At 39.9% G+C, this 19,427-nt stretch overlaps 1 protein-coding gene across 3 annotated transcripts; it reads right to left on the bottom strand.

Annotated features, from left to right (window-relative positions):
* Positions 1-1,647: 1,647 nt before the first annotated feature.
* Positions 1,648-18,378, bottom strand: LOC102796824 (carbohydrate sulfotransferase 1-like). 3 transcript variants are annotated; one of them, XM_006782268.3, is made up of 7 exons: positions 18,074-18,378; positions 16,818-17,020; positions 16,635-16,712; positions 15,457-15,670; positions 15,139-15,365; positions 5,002-5,219; positions 1,648-3,604 (listed from the first exon to the last, which is right to left on the bottom strand). In XM_006782268.3, the coding sequence occupies exons 2-7, from the start codon at positions 16,980-16,982 to the stop codon at positions 3,268-3,270; spliced, it is 1,239 nt and encodes a 412-aa protein (XP_006782331.1). In that variant the 5' UTR covers positions 16,983-17,020; positions 18,074-18,378; the 3' UTR covers positions 1,648-3,267. The 3 variants fall into 3 exon arrangements, with proteins under 3 accessions (XP_006782331.1, XP_035769129.1, XP_006782330.1); XM_035913236.2 differs by having other exon boundaries at positions 16,635-17,016; XM_006782267.3 differs by having other exon boundaries at positions 16,635-17,020.
* Positions 18,379-19,427: the final 1,049 nt, after the last annotated feature.

The following is a 19,427-nucleotide window of genomic DNA, read 5'->3' on the forward strand; positions in this document are numbered from 1 at the left end:
TATTTCTTCTTCCCTGTTCTCAATCTGTGTATAAGAAGATACTTGAGTTCCATATACAACGTGCCTCATTCACCCATTCATACAAGGACTTTTTTTTTCTACACATAAGTGCTTTCGGTCACACTAACATTCTAACATTCATATACATTCACACCCCACTGAAAGCACTGGTTCAGTATCTTGCCCAAGAATAATTTGGCATGCAGACTGACGCAGCAGGGATCAAACCATCCATCCACCTTCTTCCGCTTATCCGGGGGCCGGGTCGCGGGGGCAGCGGCCTGAGCAGAGAAGCCCAGACCTCCCTCTCCCCAGCCACCTCCTCCAGCTTGCCCGGGGGAACACCAAGGAGTTCCCAGGCCAGCCGAGAGATATAATCTATTCAGTGTGTCCTGGGTCTGCCCGGTGGGACAAGCCCAAAACACCTCACCCAGGAGGCTCCCAGGACACATCCTTGTCAGATGCACGTACCACCTCAACTGGCTCCTTTCGATGTGAAGGAGCAGCGGCTCTACTCTGAGCCCCTCCTAGATGGCCAAACTTCTCACCCTATCTCTAAGGGAGAGTCAGCCACCCTTTGGAGGAAGCCCATTTCCACGTCTTGTATCCACCATCAGAAAGTGAAGCATGACAGTAATCAATTTTAGGGGAAATAAAAGCATGTAATGTCTCTGCATCAGCTAGAGAGAGGGGAACTGTACTCTGGCAATAACCTTAAGGTGATCTAAATCCTTAGTTACATTTCTGTCTTAGTTTCAGTTAAACGTCTGTGTTGCTCAAAAATAAGATCCTTGTCAAAGATGACGCCTACTATACTACTAATAATTAAAATATCTGTTATGTGGTGTTTGAGGTTTTAAATGTTTTTTGCCATCCATGTTTTAATATAGGGCAGCTGTGGTGTAGGAGCTAGAATGGGTTATCTACCAGTTGGAAAGCTAGTGGTTCCATTCCCATTTACCACATTCTGCATGTCAAGTATGTAGTCTGGGACAGTTGGCCTATGTGAAATGCTGTTTGAAGGTTCAGTGTGTAGGTTTTGCCATTATGCAGCTAGCAAACAACCAAGAACCACCTACTGCTAAAGAGACAGAATGAAAGTGCACAGTATATCCTTGGTTTCTCATCGCTTATTGTTGCAACCAGGAGGAGTACAAAAGTGTCTCCCTTAGGCTGTCTATCAGTCTATCAGCAACCAACCAACCAACCCAGTGATGTTCATACCAGCACAAGATTGGCTCTAACCTGAAGATTTATTTCCTAAAATCCAGCTTCATAGATAAATTTAAATCAGTGACTGTTTTCAAGATGAAGAGCTCATGGTGTAAATTAGCCTTTATACATGTATTGTTTCATGTCCACATGAAAACAAACTTGCATTCTCTTCCGCTTATCCTTGTCAGGGTTGTCAGGGGCTAGAGCCCATCCCAGCTACCATAGGGCGAGAGGTGGGGTACCCTGGACAGGTTGCCAGCTTGACGCAGGGCTAACAAAACTTTTTGGTTTTTTACATCAATTTTCACATTAATTGTTGGAAATTTTAGCATTTTATTTTAAGCACAATCAATATCTAATGAGAACCCATCGGTTAGAAGAACTGATAACATATTTACATGCTTTGATTTGACGCAAGTTTTATTTCCAGATTTGGGTACAGAAGTGCAAACTTTCATTTAAAGGATCTATAAGAATGTGAAGACAGTTAATGCTCTAAAAATAAGGACATTAGCCATCTTTGGTTTAATGTAGTACCTAACCTGCCATATCCACTTCTTGCAATATATACTATTACTGTAAAATTACAAGCAGATTTGAAATCCAGAAAAATATTCTTGTGGAAACAAATCAGAAATATGCTACAAGAGTCATCTGAACTTGTACTGGATTACTTTTAAGAGGTTGTCATGTGATTGAAACAAGAATGAGGCTTCTTATTCCAGAAAATCCAAACATGTTTAATTTAAAACTTAAAAACTATTAAAATAGTTTGTAGCTGCACAAACAATGACTTCTTACATTAATTCAAGGTAATTGTAACAATTGATTGGAAATTAAATGTAGAATCTGTGTCTAGTGTGTAGTGAATGTGGGAAATGTGACATGTGGCACATTCAAGCTATTGTTGTATATACAAACTGTTGTACGACAACTTATCTAGTGAGAAGACTGACATTATTAATGAGTGAGAATATTTTGACATTTAAAGATCACAAATCGATCATATTTTGAGATTTTTAATAACAAGGGGAAAAAAGTTGATGTGTGTTGCAGCACTGTCCTTCAAAATGTGCATGGTAAAAATGTTGCTCTGTATAAACCAATCAAACTAAGAATATACATTTATAACAGCATGGACATTATTAAGAAGAATGGTTTAAGAGACTGACCCCTTAACCCTCAAATGCACACTTCAGGTCATTAGCAACCAAGGCCTTCTTAAAAGCTAACAGCCATTTGTAGCTGCAGAGCAAAGCTCTAAACAGGTAAACACTGATGAAAATATAAAGAATAGTAAAATCAGTTTTGACCAATAGATCCTAACTCTTGGGCAGGAATTCCATATTATTTCTAGAGCTATTTTTCTTTGGCATTGTTCAAAACTTTTCTAACATTTTTGTCTAAAGATAGCAATTGACAAAGAAATTTAGTGTGCATGCCAGAACCTTCAGCTGATGTGACCAAGGCTCAAAAATAGAAGTCCCACCACTGCCAAAATAAATCAAGGCTCTAAACAGGTAAACAAAACAAATGAAAATGTCCACATGATAGAGAAGTCCCATCTGTTCACCATCACACTGCAGTGATCATGACCATGTGACTGTAAAAAATATGATTAAGGGCTAAACACAATAAGTAACCAGGTACAAACAGCCTACACATTTGTCGATTAAATTATCTAGCTGTATTATTTTTGCCACAATGAAGCCAATATATTCCAAACAGTATTTTGGGGGTTTTGATGCGGTAGCTGTAACTGAGGTAGGTAATGGCTCAGCAGTTAAATGAAAAATAATAAAGAAAATCAGTCAGATTAATAAATCAATAAATTAGGCAGTCTCTCCAGGTCACTAGAAAACACTAATGTAAAGGAGAGCATTTCTGATTGTTTTATTGAACTTTTAGTTTTGAATAGATCTAGGGATAACTGTTCCACCATCACAGACAAGAGTGACCACAGCTGTGACAGACACACAGTCTCTCCCTTACAACAGTTCTGTCAAGTCTTGCTGGTTTTCTAAACCTCAGTTAACTATATTTGTCATTCATTTAAAAAAAAGGGAGGAACGTCCGGTCCTCCACCAAAGAGTGTGAAAGATTTCTCAGTTCCCTGGGATGGAAGATGGTCTTGTATCCAAGGAGCCCCAGAAGTGGTTGACAGACAGTCTGCGTGTAAACCACCATATCAAAAGACAGCTTAACCCTCCAGTTCTCAGCATTCGCTGCAGAATCCCGAACTGTGGTGAATTTCTGCCAGGATGACAGACCACTGCTGCCCCGAGTGTTGTTGATGATCCAGTCTACCACATTGTGGTCTAGAACTAAACCAAGGAAGCTATAGAGCTCCTTTGTCTTTTGAAGAGGAAACCTGGCCAAGTCTTCATACCTGATCAAGGAAGAAAGTACCATTGAGTATTTAATTTTTTTAAATAACGAACAAAGAAAATGTATCACTCACAGTAAACAACAATACTAAGCATTAGCATGTCGATGTGAAGTTGTTTGTCAAAAACAAATATAACAACATTCTGACTAAAAAGAAGGCAATAACCAAATAAGACCTGAATCTGGACAGAAGATAGTATATAGATATAGTTTTGACCTGTTATGAGTAGTGTCATTGCAGTTTCCCCGAGGCCTCAATTGAAGACCTGAACTGTTAACATTTGTGGTATACTAAAAAGTTACTTTTGGTTGCTCCCTTATTCAAGAGCTTTCATCAATGAATAAATGAATTCACATATGTTGATTTGACAATTATTTTTTCTTTTCACCCTGAATTGTGAAGTCGGGTTGGGGGTTCCTCTCTATTTCATTGTCAGTGCAGTATTTCAAAGTTTCATTGTGCTCTAGAGTTTCTCTTCATTTGACTGAAGACTTGCTCACTTGCTCTTTGTCCTTAGATTTGGCTTCCCTGCCTCGTCAGCCTAGAGAAGGGGTGGGGCAACTAAAGACCTCGAGGGCCGGTGTCCTGCAGGTTTTAGATGTGTCCTTGATCCAACACAGCTGATTCAAATGGCTAAATTACCTCTTTAACATGTCTTGAAGTTCTCCAGAGGCCTGTTAATGAAATAATAATTTGGTTTAGGTGTGTTGACCCAGGGTGAGTTCTAAAACCTGCAGGACACTGGCCCTCGAGGCCTGGGGTTGGACACCCCCGGTCTAGGTCTACAGAACTCTCTAGCACCGTTTACCTCATTTCAGTAAAACTTAAAAAGACAAAATGGAAATTCTTGTAATTGCACCCAATACCAAATGCAGTCTGCTCATCCACATGCACATCAGCTAGTAAGGTAAATCCATAAGTTAAATCTTGGTGTTATCGTCACTGTTATCCATGTACACATTCTGAAATTTGGCTGAAACTTGGAAACAACAGGGTATTTCAACACAACAGTGATCCCAAACACTTCAAGACTGGTTTTGGACTGGATATAGCAGGCTAACATTAAGCTTCTGGAGTAGCTTCCCAAAGCCAAATACCCTATTGAAAATTTGTGAACTATGCTTAAAAGCCTAGTATGTGCCAGGAAACCAACCAATTTAAATAAACACCTTTCTTCTCTTCTTGGTAGAAGAAGGATATCACCCTGGGTCATCACACCTGAATCAAAGGATTAGTTCATTACCAGGCTTCTGAAAAACTTCAAGACATGTTGAGGAGGCATTTTAGCCATTTAAATCAGCTGTGTTGAATAAAGGACATATCTAAAACTTGCAGGACACCGGCCCTCAAGGCCTGGAGTTAGATACCCCTGGTGTAAATGATTATCCTCTTCTCACCTCAGCAACATGTACCTCCCTTTGAGCCAGGTGGGTCTTGCCAGGCCTACAGACACAGAGCGAAGGAAATCTTCACACACTGTGTTGATTTGTCCTAGGTCCAGGTTGTGGGGTCGACGTCCAGTTGCCCTCCACAGACGCCACAGCCGGTAAGTATCCCGAAAGGTCTCAATACGAGATGCCAGGATGCCACGTGGATCTCGAACAAGCTGGACAACCTAAGAAGGATAAACATATTCAGTAGGAATAAACCATATAAATGGCAAAAACCAGTATATTTGCAGTATATGTTAGTGCTAACGCCATGTGGTGGGACAGGAACTAACATTGCATGTAAAGCAGTGCAGTAAACCGTTCATCAAGTTTTGGGCTTGAGATACCACTTGTGATATTTACAGATTTTTCCTAAATTCCCCTAAACTACCACATAATGGCTATACATATCATGCCATGGTCATCCTTCACCCACTGGGTAGCTAGGTGGTGCCCAGCAAATCAAGTGGGAAGCACAGATAATAACAAGAAAGACAGCACTGATCCCTTTTTGGATAGTGCAGCTCGTGAACCTGGAAACAGGTGTAAATTTATTTGCACTTAATCATTTCATTCTTTGTTGCAGTAACAAAGAATGAAAAGATTAAATGTAGATTAATAAATAGTGGTCTCCTTATTATGAGTTTCTTATTAAATGATTTGATAACTGATCAACATAATGATTTGTCAAAAAAAAAAAAACAAGCAAGAGGAATGCATCAGTTTAAATGAACTTCAGCTTTGACTTTTAGATTTAGTGTTCAATTCAGATATATAATTATATTGGGTGACTTTAGCATTTTTGTAGAGGTTGAAAACAGCAGCCTTGCTTTTAATTCGTTATCAGATTCCTTATCAGAATGTAAATAAACTCACTCACTTTTTAAATCACACCTTAAAAGCAGGATTCGCAGACTGGTTTAAGCTAATCATAAGCAAGCTAGCTCCCTGCAGTCATGGTAAAAAAACCAAATCAAAACAGTAGAGCCCCTTTTAATTGTAAGTCAAACTGTCAGTTAAACAAAACAAACAAACCACCATCCAGTCCTCACTAGTTTCTACAATGTTTTAAATACAACCTCAGGTGAATACATACATATTATACCATATATAATATGTATATACCAATATGTATATACCTATATAACATTTATATGGCTACACCGTAATAAAATGGGAATGGTTGGTGATATGAAAGTCCTGTTTGTGGCACATTAGTATATGTGAGGGGGCAAACTCCTCAAGATGGGTGGTGACCATGGTGGCCATTTAGAAGTCGGCCATCTTGGATACAACTTTTGTTTTTTCAATAGGAAGAGGACCATGTGACACATCAAACTTATATCACAAGAAAAACAATGGTGTGCTTGGTTTCAACGTAACTTTATTCTTTCATGAGTTATTTACAAGTTTCTGACCACTTATAAAATGTGTTCAATGTGCTGCCCATTGTGTTGGATTGTCAATGCAACCCTCTTCTCCCACTCTTCACACACTGATAGCAACACCGCAGGAGAAATGCCAGCACAGGCATCCAGAATCCGTAGTTTCAGGTGCTGCACATCTCGTATCTTCACACCATAGACAATTGCCTTCAGATGACCCCAAAGATAAAAGTCTAAGGTGGTCAGATCGGGAGACCTCGGGGGCCATTCAACTGGCCCACGACGACCAATCCACTTTCCAGGAAACTGTTCATCTAGGAATGCTCGGACCTGGCACCCATAATGTGTGGTCTTGCTGGAAAAACTCAGGGAACGTGCCAGCTTCAGTGCATAAAGAGGGAAACACATCATCATGTAGCAATTTCAAATATCCAGTGGCCTTGAGGTTTCCATTGATGAAGAATGGACCCACTATCGTTGTACCCCATATACCACACCAAACCATCACTTTTGTTGGTCCAACAGTCTTGGAGGGATCCATCCAATGTGGGTTAGTGTCAGACCAATAGCGGTGGTTTTGTTTGTTAACTTCACCATTCACATAAAAGTTTGCCTCATCACAGAACAAAATCTTCTGCATGAACTAAGGGTCCTGTTCCAATTTTTGTTTTGCCCATTCTGCAAATTCTGTGCGCCAATCTGGGTCATCCTTGTTGAGATGCTACAGTAGCTGGAGTTTGTAAGGCTGTCATTTGTGAGTGCATTGAAATCTGCTGCAATGACCCGGTTACTGCGTTCACCAGATATCAACACAATTTTGACCCGCTCCTCATGCGTTAACCTCTTCGACATGTCAATGGCTGTGAACAAAGACAAACTTGTAAATAACTCATGAAAGAATAAAGTTACGTTGAAACCAAGCACACCGTTGTTTTTATTGTGACATTACCAATAAGTTTGATGTGTCACATGGCCCTCTTCCTATTGAAAAAAACAAAAGTTGTATCCAAGATGGCCGACTTCTAAATGGTCACCATGGTCACCACCCATCTTGAGGAGTTTGCCCCCTCACATATACTAATGTGTCACAAACAAGACTTTAATATCACCAACCATTCCCATGTTATTGCGGTGTATCCATATAAATGGCCCACCCTGTATATACCATATACCATATTATACCATACATATTATAACGTATTATTAATTGCAGAAAAAAATTAAGCCCCCCCCCCCCCAAAAAAAACCCCCAATAATAAAATGAATATAAAATGAATAATAATGATAATAATAATAAGTACATCCTTACAGCTGCCATGGGATTTACAGTAAGAGCAAATTGGTGATCACCTCTGTAAAAGACGTTTTGGCAGTTTGCTAGTCTGGAGTCAGGAGAGCTTGGACCTTTTATAGAGGAGAAACTATAGGGCTACTCAACAAATGCATCGTACAACATAGGAGTTCCACCTCGACAAGACCAGACTGAGCAGCAGAACAGCACTTAATACGAAGGAAACTCTTTCCAGAATGCCAGTGTTCACATTTTGGACCACAAAGACAGTCAGAGGTGTAAAGCAGGCCATCTATATTTACTGTGAATGACCAGACATGGTGGTTTACAACACCAGCGGTCAGCCATCTATAATGCATTCATGAGATCCCTTCTCAGGCGCTTCAATCGCTATTCTCACCTTGCCAGAAGTTAGAGGACTCCGTAGCTTACATGATGGTGGGCTGGGGCAATATCTTACAGAGGTTTCACACCTTGGCTCATGTGACAAGACACATGATTAAAAGTGTGTCAGTAATTGTCAAGATGACTTCCAACAGGACAACTGCCACATTTGATGTTGGTTTTCTACAGTATCACTTCCTGTTCCAACACACAGTGGGGTTTTTCTGTTGCTCGTCTGTGTAGACTGTTTTATCTGAGTTTCATTTTATTTATATAATACCAATTCACAACAAACGTTGCCTCAAGGTGCTTAAAAATGTCGTATTTCATAGTGTAATCTTCACATGCTTTATCCAAAGCACATTCTGTTGAATCCCCTGCTAATTATATTCACAGGATTCATTCACTGTTTTTAGTGATTCACTAGCTTAGCTCCAACCAGACTTGCAGCATGGCCTATTCACCTCTCTTGCACCTTCCTGTTCAGTGTGTAATGGGTTTAGTTACTCGTTTTCCTTCTTTAGTAATAACGATTCTTGTAAAACATGTACCCTCTCAACAAATCTGAAGGCCAGGATCACTGAATTGGAGACCTGCTCCAAAAATCCTGTAGCTAGCCAGCCCCCTGTAGTTGGTGCAGTCAAGGGCAGTATAGCCACCATTATTACTCGCCCAGCATATTGTCCCAAGCAGCCAAGAAAACAGGATTGCTGGGTAATGGTGTAATGGAAGCGTAGTCCTAAACAGAAGCCCCTAGTACACCACCAACAGTTCAAGTTTAATCGTTTTATTCCACTCAAAAAAGAAAAAACCCTCCATAAAGTTAGAACATCTTACTATTCATCACCGATTAAAGAAGAATCAGAGAAAAAAACAACCCTAGGTTTCTCCTCAGCACTGTAGATATGCTGAAAAAAATCTGAACTGCTTTGAGCCAAGCATTCCTTTAACCAAAACAAGCGATGACATGAATTTCTTCACAAATAAAATTTTAACCATTAGAGAAAAAGAATTACTCCTAATCTCACAGCTGTAACAACATGTACAGCTACTTTCAATTCCATTTATATATATTTAGCCTTTTTTTCTACAATTGGTCTTTCTTAGTTAACTTCAGTAATTAATTTCGCAAAACCATCAATGTGACCCCATTCCTACAAGTCCGTCTTAGTCAAGTCTTACCAATAATTAAAGCTTCAATCTTAAATATGACCAATCTCTCGCAATTGGCTACCTACCACAAGTCCTTATGCTGTAAGTACTTATGCTGTACTTAAAAAGCCATCACTTGACCCAGCTGTGTTGGCTAATTTTAGGCCTGTCATGAATGCTGGAGTAGATTCAAATGCTGGATTTGGACGAATTAAAGTTTAGTGCCCTTTATTTACAGTGTTTTACCAAAATGTGCTATATACAACAGCACAAGGGAAAGAAGCTAAAGGGGTCCAAGGGGAAACAGGTATTCAAAACATCGAATTCTCTCTCCAGTACAACACTCTCAAAACAGGCAGGCTCACCACTCCAGGGAAGGAAATCCAGGGAAAGTCTGTGCAGAGGAAGGAGACAAGGTCAGATCCTTTGAGGCAAAAACACACATATAAAATAGAAGCTAGGACCAAGGCTTAACTAACAAGGTAGTTCAATAATACAGCAATGAATAACAGCCGACCACAACCTTTTGTAGTGGCTGCTGACAAGATCCTAAGCCAGAAGTGGTTGATTATCCTAGGTATATAGTGCCAAGTGTAGGAACCCAAAATCAGTACCACCCCATAGGACAGACAACAACACGTGATAACAGATAGAAGAGAGGAGAGATAGAAACTGAAGCAGAGAGAGAAAAACAAACCCTGACAACGTCTGCCAGGCAGGACTTAGGGACCCTGATAAGGCCAATCTGCAACCTTCCTTTTATCTCAAAAAATTCTTGTAAGAGTTGCTGTAAATCTGATCCTCTGCAGATAAATAGTTCATTTGAAGAGTTTCAGTCAAGTTTCAGAGCTCATCACAGCACGAAACAGCTTTTGTGAAGGTTACAAATGATATTCTTATGGCCTCTGTCAGTGCACTCATGTCTATGCTTGTCCTGCTAGACCTTGTGCCACTGTTCAGTACTGTTGACCATAAGATTTTATTACAAAGATTCGAACATTCTGTCGGTATTACAGGTACTGCGCTGTAGTGGATCTATCTAATAGACTTCAATTTGTTCATGTAAAGGGAGAGTCTTATCTTAAAAAGGTCAAAGTACCATATCACCCATATAGAGTGCTTTGCTCTCAGACTCCTAGCTTACTTGTGGTTCCTAGCTTATTTGAAAGTAGTAGGGGAGGCAGACCTCTGGAACGAGACAATTCTACTACAACAGCAAAAAGCATTGGACACCAAGCAGAGCTCTTTGTTTGATCTCGTGCACGAGGGAGAGAACTGTGACGAGCGCTGTTCCTGACGTTCGAACCCCAGTCGCTCTCGTCTGCTCCCTCGTAACACTGCTCCTTATTGCGATTACATGACTATGTATAAGTTCCTTAACATAATACGTCTTACATAGAGTACCTTGTCTGTGTGTCGTGTAGGTATATGTGTGTGTGTGTGTGTGTGGAGGGTGGGGGGGGGTTGTCAAGATGTGACCCTGTGAAGACTCCCCAAAGCTGGTGCCAGGAGTCCAGCTTTCCACCTAAACAAAGGGCTCTTATACTTAAACAGATACAGAGTAGGTATCCTCCTATACCAGCGGTCCCCAACCTCCGGGCCTCGGACCGGTACCGGTCCGTGAGTCGTTTGGTACCGGGCCTCAAGAGTTGAAGCTCAGGTGTGAAATGTATAGTTTTCAGGGTTTTTATTGTTTTTCAGCATCATTTTGTTATCCTTTTTATCGTTAACTCTGTTTTCCTGGGTCTTTTCACATGTGTTATGAATAAATCTTCTTTTTTTTGGTACCGGTGCTAGCTTTATTTTGTTGTATTTATCCGCGACACCTTAAAGGCCAGTCCGTAAAAATATTGTCGGGCATAAACCGGTCTGTGGCACAAAAAAGGTTGGGGACCACTGTCCTATACCATAAATCATTAAGAGAAGGTACGACCTCTCTCCTCTCTCATGACCTTAAGTTGTGTGTGTATGCCAGAGTGCTCTGGGAGGCACATGGAGTCTTTGCAGACTGCTAAGGATCAGACGTCCTATCAATATGCAATCGGTTATAAAACTTTACGCATATATCATCATATATTTCTAAGCATAAATGACAACCCACAATATAAACCTAACACAGACCCATCAGCTTCCATTCAACTCTTCTGTGGAACAAGCTCACAGTTTAGATTCAGAAGACAGACAATCTCTCTAATTTTAACATTAGGCTTAAAACTCGCTGGTTCTGCTGGAGGTTTCTTCCTGTCAAAGGGGATTTTTTCCTTCCCACTGTTGCCAAAGCACTTGCTCAGAAGGGTTATCTGATTGTTGGGGTTTTCTCTGTATTATTCGAGGCTCGTAACCTTACGATATGAATCAGAATTCATATTGTAAGGAAGCTATAGAAGTCCAGTGGCCTCTGTTCAAGGATTCAACCTTAATTTAGTTCACAGGCCTACATATGCAATTAATTTTGTTGCCCATTTTAATTTATTTCTGATTGACCTCTGTATTTAATTGACCATGTTCTCTCTTTGAAACTCCTTTTAAAAGCCTTTAGGCATGACATTTTGTACATTCTCTAAATTTCTTTATTCTTTTGTTTTTTCTTTTGTTCCTTTTCAGTTCTAACTTATAGGACCATCCAGATCCATATGTATTAATGAGAAGTTTTCCCCCACCATCTTCACAACTACTTACAGACCTCCAGTAAGTAAGAATAATTAGGTATCTGAAGTATCCCTATAGTGCAATTTGGTTTTGCTAGTTTGTCCACTGTCATAAAAAAAAAGTCTCACGTTTGCCAAAAACATCTTGATGATCCCCAAGACTACTGGGAAAATATTCTGTGGACTGACGAGACAAAAGCTGAATGTTTTGAAAGGTTTGAGTCTCATTACATATGACATAAAAGCAACACATATAGACAACATCATACCAACAGTTAAACATGGTGGTGGTCCAGGCCCTGGGTGATTCGTAGTAACTAATGGAACCATGAAATCTGCTCTATTCAAAAGTTCAATTTTGATATTACTTACTTATTACTTATAAAACACAAAATAACATTGTAAGGGTAAAGACCCTATAATAATGCAGAGAAACCCCCATAATCAGATGACCTTTCATGAGCGGTGGACTTACAGGGGGCATGTCTCATTATCCCAAGAAATTGGTGATATTTATCCCCACCAGTAGCAGAAGTTTATCTTGTTTGTGGATGGACTAAATACAGAGAAATATCTGTGACAATAATGTGTGCAACTGCCAGACATTCTCTCTTTATATTCAAAGGTAAGAGCACCACTGACAGGAGTGTTCATTAATTCTACAGATGAGGTCATGACAGTTGGAAAGTCGTAAATTTGTTGTAGCTCTGACATCCATGATTTATTTGGACACAAAAACGACAAAATAACAAACTGAGGCCACCATCCACAGTGGTAACTTGAATAAAAAGCGTGTTTTAACATAACACACATAAATTAAGGTCAAACTAAGGCTACTGGCAAAATGTTTTTACTGCCCTGTGAGGTTGAATGAGGTACATTAAGACCATGTGTCTCTACACATGTTTAGGGTAATTCTGAGGGACTGCAGTTGTTGACACCACATGTTTAATCAATTCCAATTTAGAGTAGCATTGACTGTTCATCTAACCGTCCATCATTCAGTCTACCGTGTCCTCAGTTAGTGAAGACCTGTTAAGTGCCATCTCACAATCTGCCAATACAATAACCAGTTACAAATAAATATTCAGCTTCTGATCACATCTGTCTTTGTTGAATGGGTCTGGTTATCCAATCACTAGTAAAGTCTGTCATTAACTGGTAAAAATGTAGTTGTGGAGAACCTTGGATTGTCATTATTTGAATATTACAGTGTTTTCCATGATTTATATGAGGGCAATCCCAAAAGTAAGGTCTCTAAAGCAGTGGGGACGTAGAAAAACTGTTCGTACGGCTGTGGGCCACACTGTTGTGATTGGTGCTTCCTCCACTCCCAAACAAGCATGCGCCGCTTCACTGGGATGCTCAATCATGGCTTGGCAGCCCTTGAAAATGGAGCTCCCGTTGAACGCTACCGCCAAGTGCGAAGTTCGCGCAGTTATTCGATTTCTGAACGCAAAAGGCTTTAAACTGGTTGAAATTCATCGCCAGCTGATGGAAGTGTATGGACAGTCGTGCATGGATGTCAAAAACATTTGCAAGTGATGTAAAGAGTTTACAGCCAGTCGGAAGGTGATTCTGCTCTGACAAAGAGGTGAAAGATGAGGTTCAGTGCTTCCTGAGAGACATGGCGGGAAGCTGGTATGACATGGGCATTCTAAAAGTGCCACAGCATCTACAAAAAGAAAAGTTAAAGAAGTCCAGATGCTTTTCTTTCCAAGCTCCTTAGACTAGTTGACCCGGATGACTGAGAACCTTCACAGACATCGACCAAAATGGCGATTATGTAGAAAATTAAATAATTCTCCAACCTTTAAAATTATGTAAAAGAGAAAATAAACGGTTGTTTGTATTTCTTAAAAAAGTAGGAGACCTTACTTTTGGGATTGCCCTCGTATGTTAATATAAAATCTCTTTCATTTTAACACTACACTAAACTCAATCTTTGAAATTTTACTACAGTATTGATTTGATTTCATTAACAAAAATGCAAACCACCCCGCTCTTATTTCACTCACCAAAACAGGAGCGCAGATGTCTTGGACAGTCTGTTAGTACTGTTGAATTAACCACACAACAAGCCATATTATTTGTCATATATCTGCATAAAAACACTGCAAAGAGAACCAACACTACAAACACGGTCAAGAGATTCATTGTGCTCTTGTCTCACTGAGAATCAGCTGAACAAGAATTTTTACGTTTTCCAACACTTCACGTTAAGTTTTGGTCTACTTTTTCTTTTAGCTATTCCCTTTAGGGGTCGCCATAGCAGATCATCTGCCTCCGTCTCGTCTCTCTAACAATCTTCTGCATCACACCAAGCCTCTGCATGTCCTCCTTCACTACATCCACAGATCTTGTCTGAGGGTCTTCCTCTCTTCTTCTTGCACAGCAACTTCCCATTTACAATATTTTGCCTTTTGTGCACATATCCAAACCATCTCAACCTCAATTCTCTGTTACAATAAAATTGCAATGAAAACCAGAAATATGTACCACAATCACAGCTTTGAGGAATCAACCTCTGCCACTTATGCATGTGTTCTTATAACATTTATTCCTGTGGTTCCACATAAATGAATGCTGTTAGGTATCACACGACTTGCCAAATCAGGTGCAAAGTAAGACACGCTTTCTTCCTGTATTAAATATGGTTCAGTTTGCAGTAAATTGCCCTCTGCTAAACCACCGTGTTCGTGTGACTCAAACAAATACTCTCCTCCCCAAGTTTTAGTATATACCCTAAGGCTAACCACAGAAATATTTGTCAATGCCTTCCAGTTGCAAACCTGTCAGTGCTTTTCATCAATCCCAGCAGTGGCCGTTTTTACATAATGTTTTAAAGCCAAAAGACATTTCTCTTCACTGATGCAGACCTTTACTAAATCTGACCCGTAACAATTAAAGACAGGAACTAGCATATAAAAAATCATTAGCATGTCTTTTCTTAGCTACAGGCAGAAAAATGGCCATATGCTGGATATGACAAGGCAAACTGTGTTTTAATTATTCATAATGGCAAAACTATATTCACAATACTGATATTTTTCAATTTATGAATTTATTTTATGTCAAGAGGTCGAGTCTGTGTTCTGTCATCAAGTCTAAATTAAGTGGCTTGTCATAATCATCATTTAATCTTACTCAAGTCCTTAAGCGTCTGATCTGAAAGAATACAAACTGCATTACTAAAATTCATTATGAATTTCATAGAATGCTTTCAATTAAATGATTTCTCTACCTTCAGGTTGAGTCTTGGATCCTCAATGAGCGCCCTGAGGTCACTGATTTGGGGAATCCGAACAGTCTTGATGGCTGCGTGGCGCTTTGCTCTGCAGACTTCAGCAGCCACCGACACATTTAGTGGCCCACACTTTCTCACACATTCCCCCTCATCAGCTAGCACCAGGACCTGCTCCTTCGAGCCCAGTGGAGCCTCGCATACAGGTGGGGAGCACAGAGAACGGCCTAAGACAGGACACGTACCATACAAAAACTGTGACAGACAGGAACTGGATTGCAAAAACAGATGCAAAAGTAGCAGACTCATGTCTCTTACTAGCTCCTCGTCTAAACAGCTTGTCAGTGGAGTGCCTAGCAGGACGGGGTTGTATGTAACTTTCCAGGCTGTGGAGGTTACAATGGTACAGAGACCTTAACAGGTCTCGAGCTGCTCCCAGCATGACCCTCCTCTCAGCCAGGTTTCGGCTCTGTGCCAACCGAGGAAGCAGTGCCAACTGGACATGGTACAGAGGCTCAAACAGGTAGAAGACCTGTTATGAAAAACAGCATATCGCCATTAAAGCACACTCCAAACACAAAAACACTACACACCAGAATTTTCTTTTAGATTTTAGTGGTTCTTTAAAAACAAAATACAGAAACGTCATAAAGTCAGTGGTTTTTGTAATATTTCAGACATGTTCTGGTTGCTAAGCTAATTAGTATGTGTATTTGCCGAGAATCCTCTGAAGTCTAAAGCTGCATAAATACTGATCAGGCACTTTGTAGATTATCAGTCTCTTGATGGGTTTAATACCTGACATCCTGGTACATGAACCTTACAGTCTGTATTTCTACCTGTGTCTTACTAACATATGCTTGATTTTTCCAAACATTATAACACAAGCATACTTTTTCTGCATTTCTTGATTAACGATGCTCCTTAATTTAACCATACGTTACCGCCACTTTTAACTAACATCCTCAGTCTTGAAAGTTTTTAATTACTTTTGAGTAAATTGTATTTCATTGCTGTGGTCTATTTACAAAACTGCTTTAACAAAGTTTGGTATGCTTGTTCAAATTCTGACCATGCTTGACATTTTGACTCTCCTTTCACATTATCTGCTGCAATATGTAATGAAGAAACGCTTTACTGTAATAAATGTTTTAATTACATAGAATTTATTTTGAAAAGTGCTGATCATGTAACCTTTAAAAACTCATTTAGAAATCATTTTAAATCTGTTAAAAATTAGTTTTTGTGTTTAGATTTCTAAGTTTATTTTTATTTAATTGTTCTGTTTGTAAACTTGAAGTTATTGTAAATGTAAGATCTATTAAATATGTAGACAAAAAATTATGTGAATGAAATCAAATACATTTTGTCTAGATTGTTAAATTAAAGACTCTTTGTGCATTTAGAAACCACTGACTCAAAAGCATCAGAAAAGGCATGACTTCATGATTTTTCATCATAATCCGACAGGTCACGGAAACTATATAATTTCTAACCTCTGGATGCTGGTTAAACAGCTGACCCACAAATGAGGACCCGCTCCGTGTGGTGGCCAGAATGAGGATGTGGGTTCTCTTGGTGACATTATAGGAAGGATTGGAGAGAGAAGGGGAGGAATTAGCATGGGAGGGGCTTCTATCACAGCTATGATCCAAGTCCACGGGTGTCTCCTGGCCCACCTGCATCAACTCTTTGGGGCTGCAGTTGACAGTCAAACCTGAAGGTGCCAGGCCCACAGAGCACAGAAAGCTTAAGGGGTTGCTGGAGAAGGTGCGGATGGCTGTGTACTGGATGGCTATGGAGGCCAATGCTAACAACACCATGGACTTCCAAGAACACTGCATGATGATTGGACTGGTTTATCAGGATCCCACAGCACTGTCTGCCACAGAAGGAAACACAACAGACAGAAGACAAGAGACAAAGAGCTCTTAAGACTTACGGTTGGTAAAGTCTCAAATTTGTTAAAGTCTCAAATTTGTTGTCTTAATGCTTGCTAAAGTAGCCAATTAGTGACGACTTTGAGTTGAGGTCAGATGTTTCTGAATTTCATAAATTGGATTCCAACAAAGTGACGTCATATTGAGACCGTGAAAAATATATATTTAGGTATGTAAAGAAAATAAAAATAGCAGTTGTTTGATGGCAGATATCATTTTTTTCTCAGACACAATAACAAATAAAAGTAAAAAACAAAAACAAGTGATCAAATATAGCCAACTTACATTGCTGTTAATACACATGGACAAGCTGCTCAAGTTTTCTTTCTTTCTCAAAGATCAGACTCTTGCCCTTACTGGTAGCTTTCTAACTTTCTTTGCAATTCTGACAGAAATTTCTCCGGTCAAAAATGGTCAATATCTTTCATATTATTGCAATATAGAAAGCAAAGGTATGATCCAGCCAAAAGTTTGTTTGTTTGTTTGTTTTGTTTTTGTTGTTTTAATATATTGGAACTACAGTAAAAAGAAATAAATGGAGTGCTCAATCATCATAACAAAAAGTCAGTTAAACTTGAGTGAGTCCATTTAAGAGCATAAACCACTGTGCATCCCCTTTAATTTTGCATGGCCTTATTTGCATGCTGGACATCTTTTGTTTCGTGCACTCATTAGAAAGCATTAATAGTTCTGGAGCACTTATTACTGTTGGAATAGATTCATAGTTTCTTTTAAAGGCCTATTATATACAGTGACATATCTTTCACACTGAACATTCAACATATATTGCTTCATAAATATCCGAAGGCTCGATAATAGTGCTGCATATCTCAAGCTAGAAACAACAGATCAGTGATATTATGTGTTTACACATCATTTTACGAGCTACCCCAGTCTGTCATTACGCGCCTCTTAATAAAGAGGCTGGCTAACACTGTCTTTTTTGTTACAGCACAGCGGAATATTAACCCTTGTCGACATGCCGCCATACCCACCACATCCACGGGCCCGCCTCATCCCTGAGTACCGGAGTCAGAGTGGTTTCCCCGCGGCCTGATGGAGCGCTCAGCTGCCTCTCGGCTGCAGGAGGGCGGAGGGCTGACACCACGATGTAGACGCCGGGCAGGAAACCAAGCTGCTCCTGTCTGTGATCCACAGCAGGGATCAAAACATCACGGATTAGAGGAGAGACCACATACAGATTATAATTAGGATCTCAACGAATGCTTGAATGAAAGCCCGTCAAATCCACAGCATCACAAACGATCGGCAGCCTGCGTGAGACGTCACATACTCCACAGCTACCCTCTCTCTCCTGCTCTACCTAGCCTCCACCACCCCCTCTCTACCACCTCTGCATACTTCATCATTTTTACGCCCAATAATTACAGTCGTTTGTGTTTGTTCAAAGAATAGATGCCGAACAGTTACCATGGAGTTATTTCTGCTGTGCAACATTTTATCTAATATTTATTGTATGAAATAACAGACAGCACATGAAGGATGTAGCGGAAAGGCGGGGTGCACTCTGGACAGCCCAGCAGCCCATCACAGAGCGACACCTACGGCTAAATTAGTCATCAGCTAATCCACCGAGTCTTTGGAGTCACGAGTCACACAGTCTTTGGCCTGTAGCACCAAGGTGGAAAACTGTGCATGTATATTTATAAGAAAAAGTATTTTAGATCAGTGTGTAGAATTTGCCTACCTACTTCCATGTGTTAATTTAACTACACTTGCACTTGTTTATCAAACACAGACCAGACCTTTATGAAGCTTAATGCTTTGGTGATTTAAAAAATAAGAAAGGAGGGCTTGTAGTTGAGACTGGGGATGCTGGGTGAGAGTGCTTCTGTGGTTCATGTTTTCATATGGCTTAAAAAGATCAATGCGCAAGTAGCTCTTTATTCTCCATCATACTTGCAGCTGATATTGAAGTAGGGCATGTGTCATATAAATGCGTACAAAGCTGACTACTAGCTTTTATATGTGTAGTTTATATATACGTGATAAACAGAATCCGTACAGGTTTATGGATCTGCACATATCCATAACAGTTATGGAGAGAATACATATAACATGTGGTTATATATATTTCCGAGATATGAATAACATAAACTATCCCCTCAGAATACAAGTATATAACAAAGAACGCAGATCTGTCAAAATCCCATAAAGAGTCTTCAGGAAACTGCATTACTGCAAACACATCTCAGACAGGCAACAGCCTCCACTAGTTGTAAATCTCTATTTTTTCCAACATCACCCAAGCTGTGCATCTTAGGTGATGAAAGCGAATTAGGTACGGAGCCAAATACATCACATATAGTCCTTACTGCCTCATGCATC

This window comes from Neolamprologus brichardi, chromosome 7 (assembly GCF_056152115.1).
Source record: "Neolamprologus brichardi isolate AB-2024 chromosome 7, ASM5615211v1, whole genome shotgun sequence".
Classification (NCBI taxonomy): Eukaryota; Metazoa; Chordata; class Actinopteri; order Cichliformes; family Cichlidae; genus Neolamprologus; species Neolamprologus brichardi.